The sequence below is a fragment of the Rhodamnia argentea genome, chromosome 8 (assembly GCF_020921035.1).
Source record: "Rhodamnia argentea isolate NSW1041297 chromosome 8, ASM2092103v1, whole genome shotgun sequence".
Taxonomy (NCBI): domain Eukaryota; kingdom Viridiplantae; phylum Streptophyta; class Magnoliopsida; order Myrtales; family Myrtaceae; genus Rhodamnia; species Rhodamnia argentea.
The window spans coordinates 7,816,936-7,832,740 of NC_063157.1; the positions used below are offsets into that span (position 1 = coordinate 7,816,936).

General features: G+C 39.6%; 1 protein-coding gene across 1 annotated transcript; it reads left to right on the forward strand.

The window, feature by feature from the left end:
• The first annotated feature begins 5,831 nt into the window (after positions 1-5,831).
• On the forward strand, positions 5,832-7,236 carry LOC115736543 (aquaporin TIP1-1-like). Its single transcript, XM_030668288.2, has 3 exons — positions 5,832-6,059; positions 6,293-6,543; positions 6,739-7,236. The coding sequence occupies exons 1-3, from the start codon at positions 5,927-5,929 to the stop codon at positions 7,108-7,110; spliced, it is 756 nt and encodes a 251-aa protein (XP_030524148.1). The 5' UTR covers positions 5,832-5,926; the 3' UTR covers positions 7,111-7,236.
• The last annotated feature ends 8,569 nt before the right edge of the window (positions 7,237-15,805 follow it).

The following is a 15,805-nucleotide window of genomic DNA, read 5'->3' on the forward strand; positions in this document are numbered from 1 at the left end:
TCGCCGGGATATGCAGAGACAGCGGGGAGAGTGGTGGGTGGTTTTCACGAAGGAAGCCCAAGAAAGTTCTGTCGAGCAGATTAAAAACCCTTGCTTGTTCGGAAGCACTTCGTTTCTTTGAAGTGCGATCCGATTTTGTCTCTCACGTTGGAGTCAGACTGTCGAAGAGTAACAAGTGTACTTAAATATCATGAGTCGTGCCCGTGGGAGGTGGCCCCGCTCATCACCGCATGCAAGAGCTTAATGGGCCGTTTCACGCAATATCCAATAGCCCATTGCGGAAGAGAAGCAAATCAAGTGGCGGACTGGATCGCCAAGGCTCACAAAAGATCTTCCCTTGTAACTGTGCTGCTCATCCTTCTTCGATCCTTTGAGGCCTCATTTGTTCGGAGGCCCAATTATCTTGTAACGCGTGTTTTAAGATGACTTCTCTGACACAGGAAAAAAAACAAAAACAAAAAAAACAAGGTGCTTGATTGAAATAAGCATAAAAACGACAAGGCGGCAGAGTTTGGGCATCCCTTGACCAGGCCGACTCCTTTTAGTCCTTATTCGAGATAGAAATGGCAAAAAAAAAAAAAAAGGGAAGAAAACTATTTAGAAATTCGGATCTAAGGATCTATTTGCTTCATAAAAAATGAATAATTTGAAAGATAATTTTTTCAAAAATGATTATTTAAATCGCTTGAAATAATTAGATAATGAGAAACATTTTCATTATTGACAGTAATTTATATATAAATGTTTTTGCCGACGATGAGAATATTTTCAGTTCATTCATTTTATAAGCCATGCAATGCGATCATTTTTCAGAAAAATGATTTCAAAATTATTCTTTTTTTTTTTGTGAAACAAATGAAGCCTCGGAATGTTTGTTTGAGTGACGGTGTATTCAGAGAAATTTGTTTTTTGAACTTTCACCCATTTGGTTCGCCGAAAATGACAAGTCAATCGAAAACACTTTTCGGGCAATGAAAATATTCCTGCATAAAATTAGCAAAGTGAATCTTTTTTCAATTATTTTAGTATTGAAAACACCTTTCGGAATTGCTCCTCTCATAATCTTTTCGATTGACAAGTCAATCCCATTAAACACTTTCTGAAGAGATGAAAACACCTTTCGGAATTGCTCCTCTCATAATCTTTTTTTAATTATTTTAGTATTGAATTATTTTAATAAATTTTTTTCCTTGGCTACGGCTGGCGATCGGCCATAGTCATGGGCCAGCGAGGCCAAGTCTCCTTGTGGCCCGGTGACCGATGAGATAGAAGGAAAAAAAAAAGAAAACATTAATGAAATTAAAAATTTTAAAAATAAATTAAAATTTTGAATTTATTCTTGGCCTAAGATCTTTCATGAGATTGAAATCAATTTTCAAATGAGAACCAAATATCATAAAACATTTTCGGCCACATATCACTAAACAAAGGAAAATAAATCATTTTTTTCAGAAATTACTTTCTTTTTTAGTGGAGTTTTCGGTGAAACAAACGCACCCTCAATGATATGAAGGGCTCTTATCGAATATTTGAAGATAGCCCATCATCTATAGTTTACCACACTACTTTGTCAAAATCACTTGTAAGTTAAAGTTATGCTTCCCTATCTTTACTCGTTTGACTCATGCTGATTCAAAGTTAATAACATGCTTCCACAAACTTAGCTCGTCGGTCGGAAAAACTTTAAAATTGGCCGTTGTTGATGTCGGCAACCCAAGTGCCCTGTTCTTTCGACATGAAATGCCCGTCACCTGTTCGAGCAAATGTCAAAGAAGTTTAATGGGAAAGAGGATGAAAATGACATGATGGTTTCGTAGTGGAGGGGGCAAAATTCGAAGAATTTATAATCTCTTTTTGACCCCCAAAGCATTGACATCTCGATGTAGGAATTTATTCACATTCAAACAAAAAAGGTGTAGTCAATTATCAATGAGTAATATTTTTTTTAACCGACTTATGGCGAATGATCGGTCATTTTCAGCAACGCCATCAAATTCATACTAAGTTTTACGCCACATATGTTTAATTTTTTTTTGTTTGGCAATGATTATCTATCGCGAAAATATCAGAAACCTACGTCACATTCTCGGTGACTACTTACACCTCTCTACTTTTGAAAAATGCGAAATACCTACTTGAGTCTTAGTTTTGATATCACTTTGCACGTTCGTATCGATTATCCTTGTCTCCCATTTGCGGAAATGCCACGTTCTTTTAGAAAAGTACGCATCACCATATCCTAAAATCTCACAATTACTCAAAAAGTTTGAAAACAAACCACCGATATCCCGAGTAAATATAACAATGAGTTTGTGAGGAGGGGTAATTTGGCCTTTCCAAAGTGAGCTTTGCTTAGAGAGGTAGTGGTCATTGGGTGAAAATTGAATCATAATTTTGGTATCTATATCATACCACAAATCCTAAGTTAGAATCGTTACGTTTATTTTTCATTTTTTTGGTTATTTTGCTTGCTAATTCCATTATCATGTTTATTCCGTGTTCTCTCATTATATTTGTCCAATGGCAAGTGCCGTCATATCTTAATGTTACCGTGAATTTTCACGGTAATTTCACTAGAGATGGTGGATAAAATTAAAATGAAAATCCTAAATAATGACGACGCTTGTTTGGACGCTGATCCACGTGGATCGGGTCCATTACAATAGTCCATCACGCAGGTCGTGCTTGGGACCCAATCGTAAGGCCCACATGCACGGTCAACGACTGTGATGGGCTTAATCGACTAATGAATTGGAGTCCACACAAAGTATTTTGCCATGAGAGACATGCGATTTCCATGCTACTTACTAGATCACATAGCTCTCGATGTAAAGTTAAAAAAGGGAATGTCATCTCGGCATCATTGTTAGATCTGTGGAGCTTACAATATGCCACAAAGCGCTATTATTGTAAGACCTCAGAGAACATCATTAACTATTAATAAAACAGGGAGTTGGATAGGCATCCCGAGATTATTTTTTCATTCCATCAATTTTGCCAGAAAACCCCTGAGCCGTCCACAATAAACAAATGCAACACAAGATAAGCTAAAAAAAAATTGCCAAAGCATTAAAGATTTAGGGCAAGAGATGCGTCGGGCCATCTTAATTTATTTAAAGAAGATAAGCACTTGCTCGTTCAATATTCCCAGACAAGATGGATGCAAATGATGATTAATGTTAATTAAAAGCACAACTTCACATCAGACCCACATAATCATATGTTTATGTGTGTTTGAGGCCGTCGCATTATGTTGTTGTCTTATCTTTTTTCTTTTTTTTTTTGTTGGTCTGAACATTATGTTATATGATCGATTGTGGGGAAAAAAAAAATTTGCTAAGTTATTATGGTCGGTGACATGGCCACGTAAGCGAAAACCTATTCAATTTTGAAACGCACCGGAAAGTCCACCATGACGTGCCTGCCCCAAATCACCTACTCCTCGAGTTTTCAAGCCACATGGCACACAGCTCACATTGCTTTTCTGGCGCCACGTAATCTTGGTTAATTAAAAGAAATTAGAGGCCACTAAACACTGAACGTGTCATGTGGCCGAGCCTAGTTAATTAGCAAACCCTAGTTTGTGTTTACTACTGGACTAGCCACTCTAGCAGCGTCCAAGCGTAATTTCGGCATCATAATAAGTTTATGGAAAAATGACACAAATGGTTTATGAACTTTGACATATTGCAAATGCGATCCTTGAATTTGTAATTTATTTAATATGGTTTCTGAATTTTTTATACATATTTAATTTAGTCCATTAATTATAAGATCATGTTCAATATTGTCCATGAACTTGAATTAATGAAAAACCACTAAACATTTTCATATAGAGCAGGGACTAAGTTGAGCATGTTTCAAAATTTCATCGATTATATTAAATAAATTGAAAGTTCAGGAACCATATCGTATATTGAGCTAAAGTTAAGGGATCGATTGAACAAATTAAAAATTTGAAGATCAAATTGGATATATGGCAAAAATTTAGAGATTATTTATGTTATTATTCTTTATTTTATTGCTCTTTGAATTTCGCTTTATATGGGCGTGATGAGGGAAAAGTGGGGTTTCGTTGACCTTGATTTGCCTTGCGAATGATTGGATCTGAATTTGCTTCTCTAGTGTTCCAGCGATTTGCACCATCCGGTGATGGGTCATGTGAACGTGACAGTGAAGAGAGCGACGTCAATGGAGCTGCATTTTTAAACTTAACCTCGTGATTAATCGAAAGCTCATTAGTATAGATCAATGTTGGTCGATACGATCGGATGCTTCTAAACGAACTTTCGGCCCCTAATTTTACCTGGTTTCCGGCGGAACCTGCTTAGAGTTAAATTTAATTATAATGCTTGTCCCCAACATCCATGGCCAAGAAACCCAAAAAAAAAAAGAAAAGAAGGCCAAATACCCTACATTCATCGAACAGTGTCAATCGATGCGATCGGATGCTTCTGAACGAACTTTTGGCTCTTAATTCTATCGAATTTTCTGGCAAATCATGCTTAGGATTAAAAGTGATTATAATGCTTGTACCCAACATAAAGAAAAAGGGGGCAAAAAATACGCGGGATTGTTTTGAATAGGATGTGTTAACTGCATGCATGCGGAGGAATTAGCAGATCTTGCCTTAATTAGATTATCACAACGATGTGAGTGATGATCTTGCATGTTACTCCAGAGAGGCACAGAAGATCCCAAGAACATGTGCATATCGAAGAACATGATCATTACTTAAAAGAAGACAGAGCATGTGCATTGGATCCCAATCGAGCCACGGGATGAACATGCCCAAAACAGTAGTGCTACATGGAAAAGATAGTGTAGGTTGCCGCTAAGTCAAAAAACCTAAACCTCACCCGCCAAAATTGGAGCCACATACTTGGAGTAATCCCCATTTGATCCCACCACTAATTGCATATGAAAATCCACTTTAGTTAAGCCGCATCTTAACCTTCTTGTTTTGCAACGAGACTCACGTCGACGTCGAGAGACGGGGTTAATGTTTTCCAAAGGGAAAATTATATCGGGTACTCGTCTTTAACTTCGAATGGAACAATTTGAGGAATTCGCCACGTGGGTAGGAAAAATTCCCACAATGATTGGTGCGGAAAAGCTTTAGATTTAGAGAGAAACGCGTCGTGCTCCACCTAGAGCTGCAAATCGAGCCATTGTTCCAGCCTACAAAGACCGATATGATCGAAGCTGGACACATAAGTTCGTTCCTTTTCGAATAGTTGCAAGGAAATCCTCAATTCGTATCTTTCTAGAATCCGATTTTTGCGAACGTGAACAGCACCCGTAGCGCCCCACACATCACGGGTCGAGATCTAGAACCACGCCCCGTGCCCTTTGCATGAACCACGACCGCGCATGATCTCCATTGTTATGGCCTAAACAAAGACCGAAAAAGGAGTTGGTTTTTTTTTTTTGCATAATCGACTTGATTAATGAAGGATTACGACTAACCACCCCACTGTTGTCCACGTCAGTCCCGAGCATAAAAAAATCACGTGGTCGGCGAAGGGACAAAAACGCTGGAGGTGGACCCGCCACCACCGCAAACCATCCATTGTCATTGGGCGGTGATGCTCGCCTACTAGTCGGTCAGAGTCACATCAAGCCGTACACGTGTCGCGGAGGGAGCGAATTGGAGGCCCGTCGCTTGGGACCGTGTCGGAACGGCGACAGGCGGCTGCCAAAAAAAATAATAATAATAAAAGAAGCCATCCGGTTCCAACGTTTGAAAATCGGTTGTGACCGGATGGAGACCGGCTATTCCGGTTGCAACGGGCCGTGTTTTGGGCTCACTATATATGGGAAAGGCTTCGCTCACTCTCGGAGCACGAAGCAGCCGAGTGAGTGAGCAGATTTGGTTTTTCTAAGCACTCTAGCAAAGGGCAAAGCAAAACCAAATCTCCAGAGAATGCCGATTTCGAGGATCGCCGTCGGGTCTGCGGCCGAGGTCGGCCAGGTCGATGCTCTCAAAGCGGCTCTAGCTGAGTTCATATCGGTGCTCATTTTCGTCTTCGCCGGGGAAGGCTCGGGCATGGCCTTCAGTAAGTCTCTCTCTGTCCCTTCAGCATCTTTGCCCATTGTACTAGCTATACATCCAAGATTTTCTCTCAATGAATTTTAATGAAACGAGCTCTGAAAATATGTTTAGCTTTGAACCCTTTTTCCATCTAATCTTGATTGTCTATTTTCTTACATATAAGCATGTCTAAAGAGTGGCCATGTACTTCACTAATATATTCTTAATGATCTGACGTATTGACTGATATTTATACAGATAAGCTTACCGACGATGGGTCGACGACCCCTGCGGGCCTTGTGCAAGCCTCCCTAGCCCACGGCTTTGCACTGTTCGTGGCCGTTTCAGTGGGCGCGAATATCTCCGGCGGCCATGTGAACCCCGCCGTCACCTTTGGCGCCTTCGTGGGCGGTCACATAACCTTGGCCAGGAGTGTGTTGTATTGGATAGCCCAGTGTGCTGGATCGGTGGTCGCTTGCTTGCTCCTCAAGTTCGCCACGGGCGGACTGGTAAGAAGATTTACCAATGAATGGTCCTAATAACACCCAAAAAAAAACATCAAGAAAGAGCAAAAGAATATGCTATAAACTCAAATTGTAAAGGGAATAGTAAAGTTCGGGGCAAAGTTGGACGACACAAACCGGTCTATTTCAGGAAAAGTCAACTATCGACTTTTATCACTAATGTTGCTAAAATTATTACAGGAAACCTCCGCATTCTCTCTATCATCCGACGTGACCGTGTGGAACGCGCTGGTGTTCGAAATAGTCATGACCTTCGGCCTGGTCTACACCGTCTATGCGACCGCCCTCGACCCGAAGAAAGGCAACATCGGAATCATCGCGCCCCTCGCGATCGGCTTCATAGTCGGTGCCAACATCCTAGCCGGAGGGGCCTTCGACGGCGCATCCATGAACCCAGCCGTCTCCTTCGGCCCCGCCGTCGTGAGCTGGTCGTGGAGCGACCACTGGGTGTACTGGCTCGGCCCGTTCCTCGGCGCGGGCATCGCCGGCCTCGTCTACGAGCTGTTCTTCATCAACCAGACCCACGAGCAACTCCCCACCACCGAATTCTAGGTCCACGAGCCGTTGATGTGGAAGTTGTGTTTATGGTTTCAATTGGGCGGGTTCGTCGCGAGTGTTGTTTTCTGTATCTGGCTGTTTTGTCAATTCTCGTTGCAAGTGAATCATTTTTTGCTTTCTCGTTGAGAAATTTTTTGGATCTTGATCACCTATTTGTCAATTTCAAGAATAAGAGCAAAGCCTGTCTAAAAAACAGCTGAAAATGAAAAGAAGTTGGTGAGTTTGTAATAACAAACGGAGTAATGTCTAATTTCTAAAATAATTGGAGTTTTTTTTTTTTTTGGTCAGGAAAATAATTGGAGTTAAATAAATTGTATCTTAGATCAAATGAAAAGAAAAATAATGCCACCCCTCTGTTTCTTCACCTGCAAATCAAGTTACCCATTCTTATGGTAAAAAGTAAGCCTTGTGTTTGGTAAAAATATCTCTTCTACTAAATGCTACTGTGTTTATGGTAAAAAATCTCACGTGTGTAGTAAACGAACTCGTCAATCTTTAAATAAAAAATATCTATCAAGAAAAATTTTCATTTACCAAAAACTTCTTGTAATTGCCGAGAACAAGTTATGTTCATGATTGTGGTAAATTTGATAAGTTTTGTATTCCGTTACTTCGCGTTCATCATTAATAATTGCAAGTTAATTTTTTGTGACGAATGAGAAAAAGAGAAACTAATATGTAGTAATGATATGTACTTTTACCGCAAATAACTTATATTTACGGAGAATAGCCTTACGTTACCGATAAAAGAAAACAACTTGCATTTATCAACATGAACTTGTATTTACAAAGAATAACACGAATTTATTGAGCAGCAGTTACCTTTATGATATAAAGAGGTAAACCTCATTTGCTCTAGGTAAATGCAATTTGTCCCGGTGATTCTTCGCAAATATAAGTTATTTGTGGTAAAAGTAACTTGTTCTTCATAAAAATCTATACTCTCTTCTATCATTTGCCACTAAAAATAGTTTAGCACTTCGAATGACGGCTCTACTTCATTGGGTGAAAGAGTTGAAGCTACATTTATTTGCAAAAAAAAAATTCATTGATTCATATGATATCTTAGTATGTTACGCGTGACACACGTTCTTTCCGATTATATCCTTTTTATGCACAAGCGCGCGAAGAAGCACGACAAAATATTCACTGTATACCATACAAGAAATTTACACGAGTTTAATTAATATACATATGTCTCTTCACATTAACATTAGTATTACGATGCAAACAACGTCCCAGACAAAACACAAATTACAAAAAAAAAGAAAAGGTACTGGGAAGCGGTTAGGGTCACCTATCACCATCAATATACTCCTACGGTCAAAAGCCTTCTTGTAAAGTGACAAAATTTTCATCCAACTCATGCGTTGATGGCCTCCGACATCACATTGTCCCTCCATCGTTTTGTCCATTGGCATATGTGATCTGCACGGAGCATTCCTGGATTCAATGGGGGCGGCATGCCAACATTCATTGGATTCAACGGGTTCATCACCCCTACCAGAGACGACACTATATTATGGATGGGTCTCATATGGTCACCATTCGACGGTGGTCCAACCGACCTTGAGCTTTCAATGTTTGGTAATGGTTTGTACCTATTTGCCGCTTCGACGTTGTTTCCAATTGTGTCATCCTGGACCTCGGCGGTCTGATTGACAATATTATTGAGGCCAGGTAAATGTTTCTATTTTGATTCGAAGTGAGTTCAGTCACCACATTAGTGATCATTGGTTTGATTACTTCCGCGATGTGATTAACCATATGATTGGTTAAGTTATTCTGATGCTCTTCGAACATCCTTCTCACGGTAACCACCATGATTGGATCTGGGGCCAACTTTCTCCTGTGATCATCGGTAAGAACATGTGAAATATCCACCTGGTTCCCACCCGGATTGTCATCTCCCGCTGCATTTGCGTTCAATGATTTTGACCAAGTGAGCCTCTCGTTGCATTGGTGCAGAGACTGATTTTCTGCACTTGCGGCATTGCGAGGCTCCTAATTCCTGTTTCTGGCCATTAGCACTTCCCTAGATTGAAACACAATGTTCTCACCAGGCTTGCCAAAAAAGATGTTTCAACGAAAATGATCAATGAAAGATCTTTCACCGAAGTGCTAAATCTTCGGCTTTTTAAAAGTGTTTTTGGGTTCTGCGGTGAGTCGGATAGGAAAACGAATTCGCGATGTGATAAGTTAACTTTGACTAAAAACTACAGACAATAATCGGTAGAGGAAATTGGATAAGTTGCATTGATTGTGCATCCCTTTTATAGAATTCTTTTGGCTATTTACAGCCCCATATATATAGAGGATAACCCTCGAAAGCGGTTACTACCTCTAACCATAATTGCTCCTGAAGTTTTCGGGATAAGCTCAATATCCTAAGAGCGTTGATTCAAGGCTTTGTGGTTAGTGTTTGGTCATCCGAACTTTTTTACTGGATAGGATAATGTCGGACATGATAAGGATAAGATAGGATTTTAAATATCCCATCCAATATTTGTTAATATCTGGATATAATGTGGATTCAAATAAATAATATTCAAATAAATATTTGATTTGTAAGATTAAAATTAAAAATAAATCATGAAAACAAAACAGGCCTCTCTTCTACGTGACTTTGAGGACGCCGACGAGTACGCCATCTCCTTCTGCGACCTCCCTTTCACCGCCCTTGATCAATTTGACTGATTCTGCCCCACTCTACGGTCAACTTCGTCACTTGGAGAAGCCCTCGAGTTTGGGTTCTCCATCAGATTCCCGGGGATCGAACCAACGATTTCAACGATGCGATCCCTCTACGCCCGCGACCCGTTCGACGGAATGACAAAGAGACCGCAGATCTGGGTTTCACTCGTTGGCGCTTTTATGTGGGGTCTGGGGAGAAAGAGAGAGATGGGGGAACAGTTCGGAACGCGGTGCGTTGACATCCTTGGGTTGTATTTCGCACGCGTGACTCACAGTTTTTTAGTTTTTTCCAAATCAGGCCGTCGCCAGTGGGAGGAGCGGTGGCCTGAGTATGCTTAGGCCGTCTGTTATAGGTTCTACCTCGTGAAAGCGTTGCGTTGGCTTCTTTGGGTTGTATTTCGCACGCGTGACCTACAGGTTTTCAGTTTTTTCCAAATTTCACGTATGTCTATCCCACTTCTTAAGTGAGATTTTTTTATCCGAACTATATATCAGATCATATACCAAACACATAGTGTGCTATTTAGTTACTTCTGGCTATCATGCTTTGAATGTTTAACCGTTTTCTGACTTAAAACTACGTTTGATCGTCGAAATTTCTAGACAGAATAGGATTGGATATGATATGATATAAAATCCAAGGATTTTGCTACATCCTATCCATTATTTGATAACTGGCAATAATAAAACCAAATATTTTCACATCATATTTTGTCTATTATTTGGTATAAATGACATATTGGTATAAGTGAGCCTAAAAGTTGCACAAACGAAAATTATAAGACTCTCTTGTGACACTCTTGCCTACTTCATTTTTATTGCTAATTTTTTATTTTTTTCCCTTTCTTTTTTTATTCTTTTCTTATTTATTTATTTTTTTCCCTTCCATCATTCTGTAATAACATTTTACTAAATAGTATATTATACTAATATTATAAATTACTAAAATAACTAAAATATGTAATTAATATAAAAAATTCTATATATATATATATATATACAGAATTTATATTATAAGATAGAAATAAACTCAAATACATAAATAAAAATGGGAATAAATAATAATGAAGTTATTTTTATTTTTTAGTTATTTTGAAATTTTTGTAGTAGAAATCAAATATTGTTTATTTTCTAACACTATTTTAATTTATATCTCTTGGACCAAAAAACAGTGCTGCTACTTAGAAAAGACAGTGTAGGTTCCTGCTAAGTCAAAAATTTATATCTCTTGGACCAAAAAAAATAAAAAATAAAAAACTATATCTCACCCTCCAAAATTAGAGCAGTATACTTGGTCTGATCTCCTTTTGATCCCACCACTAATTGCATATGAAATTCACTTTAATTAAACTGCATATTAATCTTCTTGTTTAGAAACGAGACTCTCGTCGAGAGACATGATGCTCTTGTCTTTTAACTTCTGAAGGAACAATTTGGAGTTCGTCAAGTGGGTAGGAATTCCCACAAGGGTTGATGCGAAAAAAAGTTTTAGATTTCGAGAAAAAACACGTCGTGCTCCACTTGGGGCCTGCAAATCGACTCATCGCTCCAACTTACAAAAGACCAATATGATCAAAGTTCAAAGTTCATTCAATAATGAATTATTGCAACAGAATCCCCGTCCGTATCTCTTGAGAGTTTGATTTTTGCGAACGTGAATAGCATTTAATCCACATATCGCGGGCTGAGATCTCGAACCACACCTATGTCCTTTGCATGATCCACGATTGCGCATGATCTCCCTTATGATGGCCTAAGCAAAGGCCGAAAGGGAGTTGACTTTTGCATAGTCGATTTGATTAATGAAGGATACTAGAGACCAACATAACTAATGAGGCGTTGGCTGAGTTAGTGAGATTCATGAGCTTTAGCCAATTAAACCGATGAGGTCCCGGGTTCGAATCTCCCCGGCCGCGTCTTGGGGGACTTAACCGGTGACATTGGACTTCGCATGAAGGTTAAAAAAAAAAAACAAGGGATATATACACACGCTCCTTGAACTTTGACCCAATATATAATGTGGTTCCTTAATTATTGATTTATCCAATATCGTCTCCGAACTTTATTTCAATGTGCAATGTCGTCCCTAAACTTTTAATTTGTCATAGATGTATCGGTTTGAGGTAAAATAGTTACAAATTTATCATTTAAGTGTCAATTTTTTTGAAAAACGGTTATTCCAATGTCAACTATGGTGAGCTTTGTCGAAAGTCATACGTGACATCTATGTGGCTCTCCGGAGGATCCCAATTAGCATCACTAACCCAAAACAGCGCCGTTTAACATGTTTGCCCCAAATTATAAAATCTAATTTGGACAAATCAAGTTTCTTGAAACCCTAATTTTTTAAACCCCTCTTCTTCAATCCCTTTGATGAGCGAACTCCCACCTCGATCCTCCATGGTACCGCAAAGCCACGGAGAAGCTACTCCACCAGCCCCATCCTGACCTCCACCGTTGCTGATCCCAACATCGACCCTCCCAAAACTTCTCTCCTTCTCGAGCTCGATTGGCAGAAAATTCATTTCTGTTTGGAAGCAGAAATGACTGAGATGGCTGATTTTCCGTTTATTTTAATTTAAAGAATTAACTTATTTTTAAGTTTAAAATTTCACGCGAACGCCATGTGGCCTGATTTATAAAAAAAATTGCCACATAATTAGTTGACTGGAATTTCTCGCCGTTTGGCACTTAAGTGAGCCGGCAAAAAATATTGGCATCAAAGTAAACGCCGTACACAAATATTGACATTTGAAGTGTCATTGTGCCAAAAAATATATCTATCTAGACAAAAATTCATTTACCAAGAACAACTTGCATTTAAGAAGAACAAGTTAAATTCATGACAGCACTTCGCGTCCAATATTAATAATCTCAAATTAATTTTTTAATGCCAGATGAGAAGAGAAAAACTGATATTTAGTAATCATATGTATTTTTACCACAGACAACATATATTTAGGAAGAACAGCTAACGTTAGGGGACAAAAAAAAACCAACTTGCATTTATCAAGTTCAACTTGTATTTACTAAGAACAACTTGAATTCATTGAGAAGAAGTTTCAATAGAGGTAAACCTTATTTGTTCTCGGTAAATGCAATTTATTCTTTGTAAAACCCACTTATTCTCCGTCAATATAAGTTCTTTTATTTTTTTTTGGGTCGAATTTACATATAAGTTATCTGTGGTAAAAATAGCTTGTTCTTGATAAATCTCAATTATCTTCAATCGTTTGTTCTTGATAAATAGCTTCATTGATTAAAAAAGTTGAAGCTATTATTTGAAAAGAGAAATTACTATAAATTTATGCACTTTTTCCTTAACATTTGAAATCAATTTGTGAAAATAAGAAGAGTAATCATGACGCGATAAGGGTTGTCACTACTAAACTAGTTTACCACGAATGGCCTAAGTTTACTAAGGAAGAATGTACGCTATACCACAAAATATATGAGGTCACCGATAATAATCAGGGGTGATCAGTTCCAAAATGAATGGTTTTCATCCTAGAACAGAAAACCGCCCATTAGAGATCGGCTTCGCAAAATGCGAACCGTGAACCAACCACTCGTTCCATGAATCCACTTGAGAATCGAACCACCGGTCCGGTTTCCGATTAGATTCGGTTACGGTCCTACTGAGCACCAACATCAACTCAAAAAGAAAAGGGAACTAGTCCCTAGCGGTTGAAGGAGGAGGACTCAACTTGGGACTTTGGCAGTATCGAATGGTTTAGATCCTTGATCGACCTTGTAATTCAGTCGATGTAGTTGTCTGCCAACGTTGATTTTCGGTATCAGATGTGGTAGTCTCAGTAGTTTGTTTTTTTTTTTTTGTGTGGGTCTCTTTGGTTGATTGGATATGGATCTTTGCATCGTTCCTGTGTTCTGTTCAGTCACTTGGTTGATTGAAACAAGGTGGATTTTTGTTCCACCGCTGCGGTTTTCTTGTGGGACCGTGTTTGGTTTCCATCCCGCTTAGGGTTTACAGTGATTGAGGTTCTCATTTAATGCCTGGAAGAGAGTTACGTGGGAATTTTTTATGGAATTGGGATGACAAGAGCTCGTAGCATTAAAAAGGGAAGAATATACATTCGTAGTATATAAAAGGACCAATCCAATTGGGCTAGTTGGATGGTTCCATCCGAAACCGGGAACCAAACCGGTACCAGCTGATTTCAGAAAATTAGAATCGGGAACCGGACCGTATCCGTCGGTTACCATTCAAAATTGGCCGGTTGGGTATAGTCCGGTCCAGTTTGGGTGGATCATGATTTTTTTGCTCACTCCTAATAATAATCATACTTTATCACGCAAGAAATTGTATTTTCCAATATGAAAAATATGAAATTCGGAGGAAGAAATCCACTTTGCTTAATTAATGTAGTTTACTACAAATAAGTAGGTAATCTGCAGTACTAAATATCACCTTCGCCTAACGGTAAGGCGACCTCACCATAGAAGCCTCCGGCTACCTGATGTAAGCAATTGAACCGGCCAAAATCTTTGACAAAAAAAAAAAAAAGACGGCCGAAATCGGTTTGAACGAGAAAAAATCGAAAAATTTTATAATAATTTGTGCAAATAAGAAATTTTACATATATTTAGCGGGATTGCTCTTATCGCATATTCAATTGTGCGATGTAAATATACGAAGGAGATCTTGGGTCCGAATATCCTTTTCCCCATCCCCTAATAAGGGATGGTCCAGTCGGGTTGGGTCCGAGTTTGACCGTTTACGATTGGATTTGGGCCGATCCACAGCAAGATTAGCGACTTACAAGAAACGGCTGGCACCCTACGTCGCTGATTGTGAGCGGCAAGTACGATTTGGGCCGAGTGCAAAGGCTTCGAACCGATATAGGAATGCCTGCCAATAAAGAACGATGAAAGCCGAACCCATCGAGAGCTCACCGGTTGGCTAACACTACACTGCCTCTCAGAGCATTCCTCCATTCTCGTCCCCCCTTCCGATCCTCAAGACCTCAGCCTTGTTGGGGTGTGTTTCATACTCCTCTACGACAGGAAAACACGTGGGTCCCTCTATATAAGTCTATAATATTTCATTAGTAGTTTGAGTTTTGGCCAATGAATAGCTACTGCTATATATATATTCTTTTTTGCCTGTAATCGAGTGAAGTAAGTAGAAGTGCGATGTGCTAATTATAGTGGAATCTCAATTTTTGTCTTTCTTGCTTATTTTACTTCACTATGATTGTGCGTCGATCCTAACAAGCCTCGCATGCAGCGAGTGAAACTTGGCACGCAAAGGTAATCTCTATCCAATCTCTTGCTTCCTCGTTCCGTTATGGCTCGGCTGTTGCTCTGGTTGCTCACTGCACGTGTTGCCCCTAATGGCTTGTTTCTGGAACGGGCGTGCACCGCGATCATTGGAATTGTCCACCGTTTCAGTTCGATTTCCATGTTCTCCGTTGGCCTAGCCTCCTGGGAACCGCAGCCTGTTGTGACCTGAGTGACCGTGCTCATGGATGCACGTCTATGGCATTTCCATGTTGCGTATGAACTTGATCAAGTAACTCATTTCGTGGCGCGCTTGCATTAGGACACGATCCGTATGGGTAAGTACGAATTCGGTGCTGTCCAGTGAGTAATGTATGGAGGAGCGAGTTGTTAGCGGCAGAGATCCATTGCCAAAGAGGTCGAAGGAAGGCCTCGTCCTGAATAATCTTTCAGTGAGCAGTAACTTGTTCCGGAGTGATTAGTGACTCACGTGTTTTGATTATTATTTGCTGGCTTGATTGTTCTGAATCTGAATCAACTTTCTAGAGGATAAAGTTCTTCGAGAGTGCCAGTTCGGATGGATGTATCATGTATATCTAACTGTTTCCTGGCCAAAGGAAGGGTCCAGAAGTCACATATTGTGGAGAGGGTTCTGCCCAGGTAAGTGGAGGAAAAATGTACTCCCGATTGAATTCTGATCACTGATGAAGTCCTAATGACCAAGGTTTTAGTGCATGAACATTTGTGCTGGCAA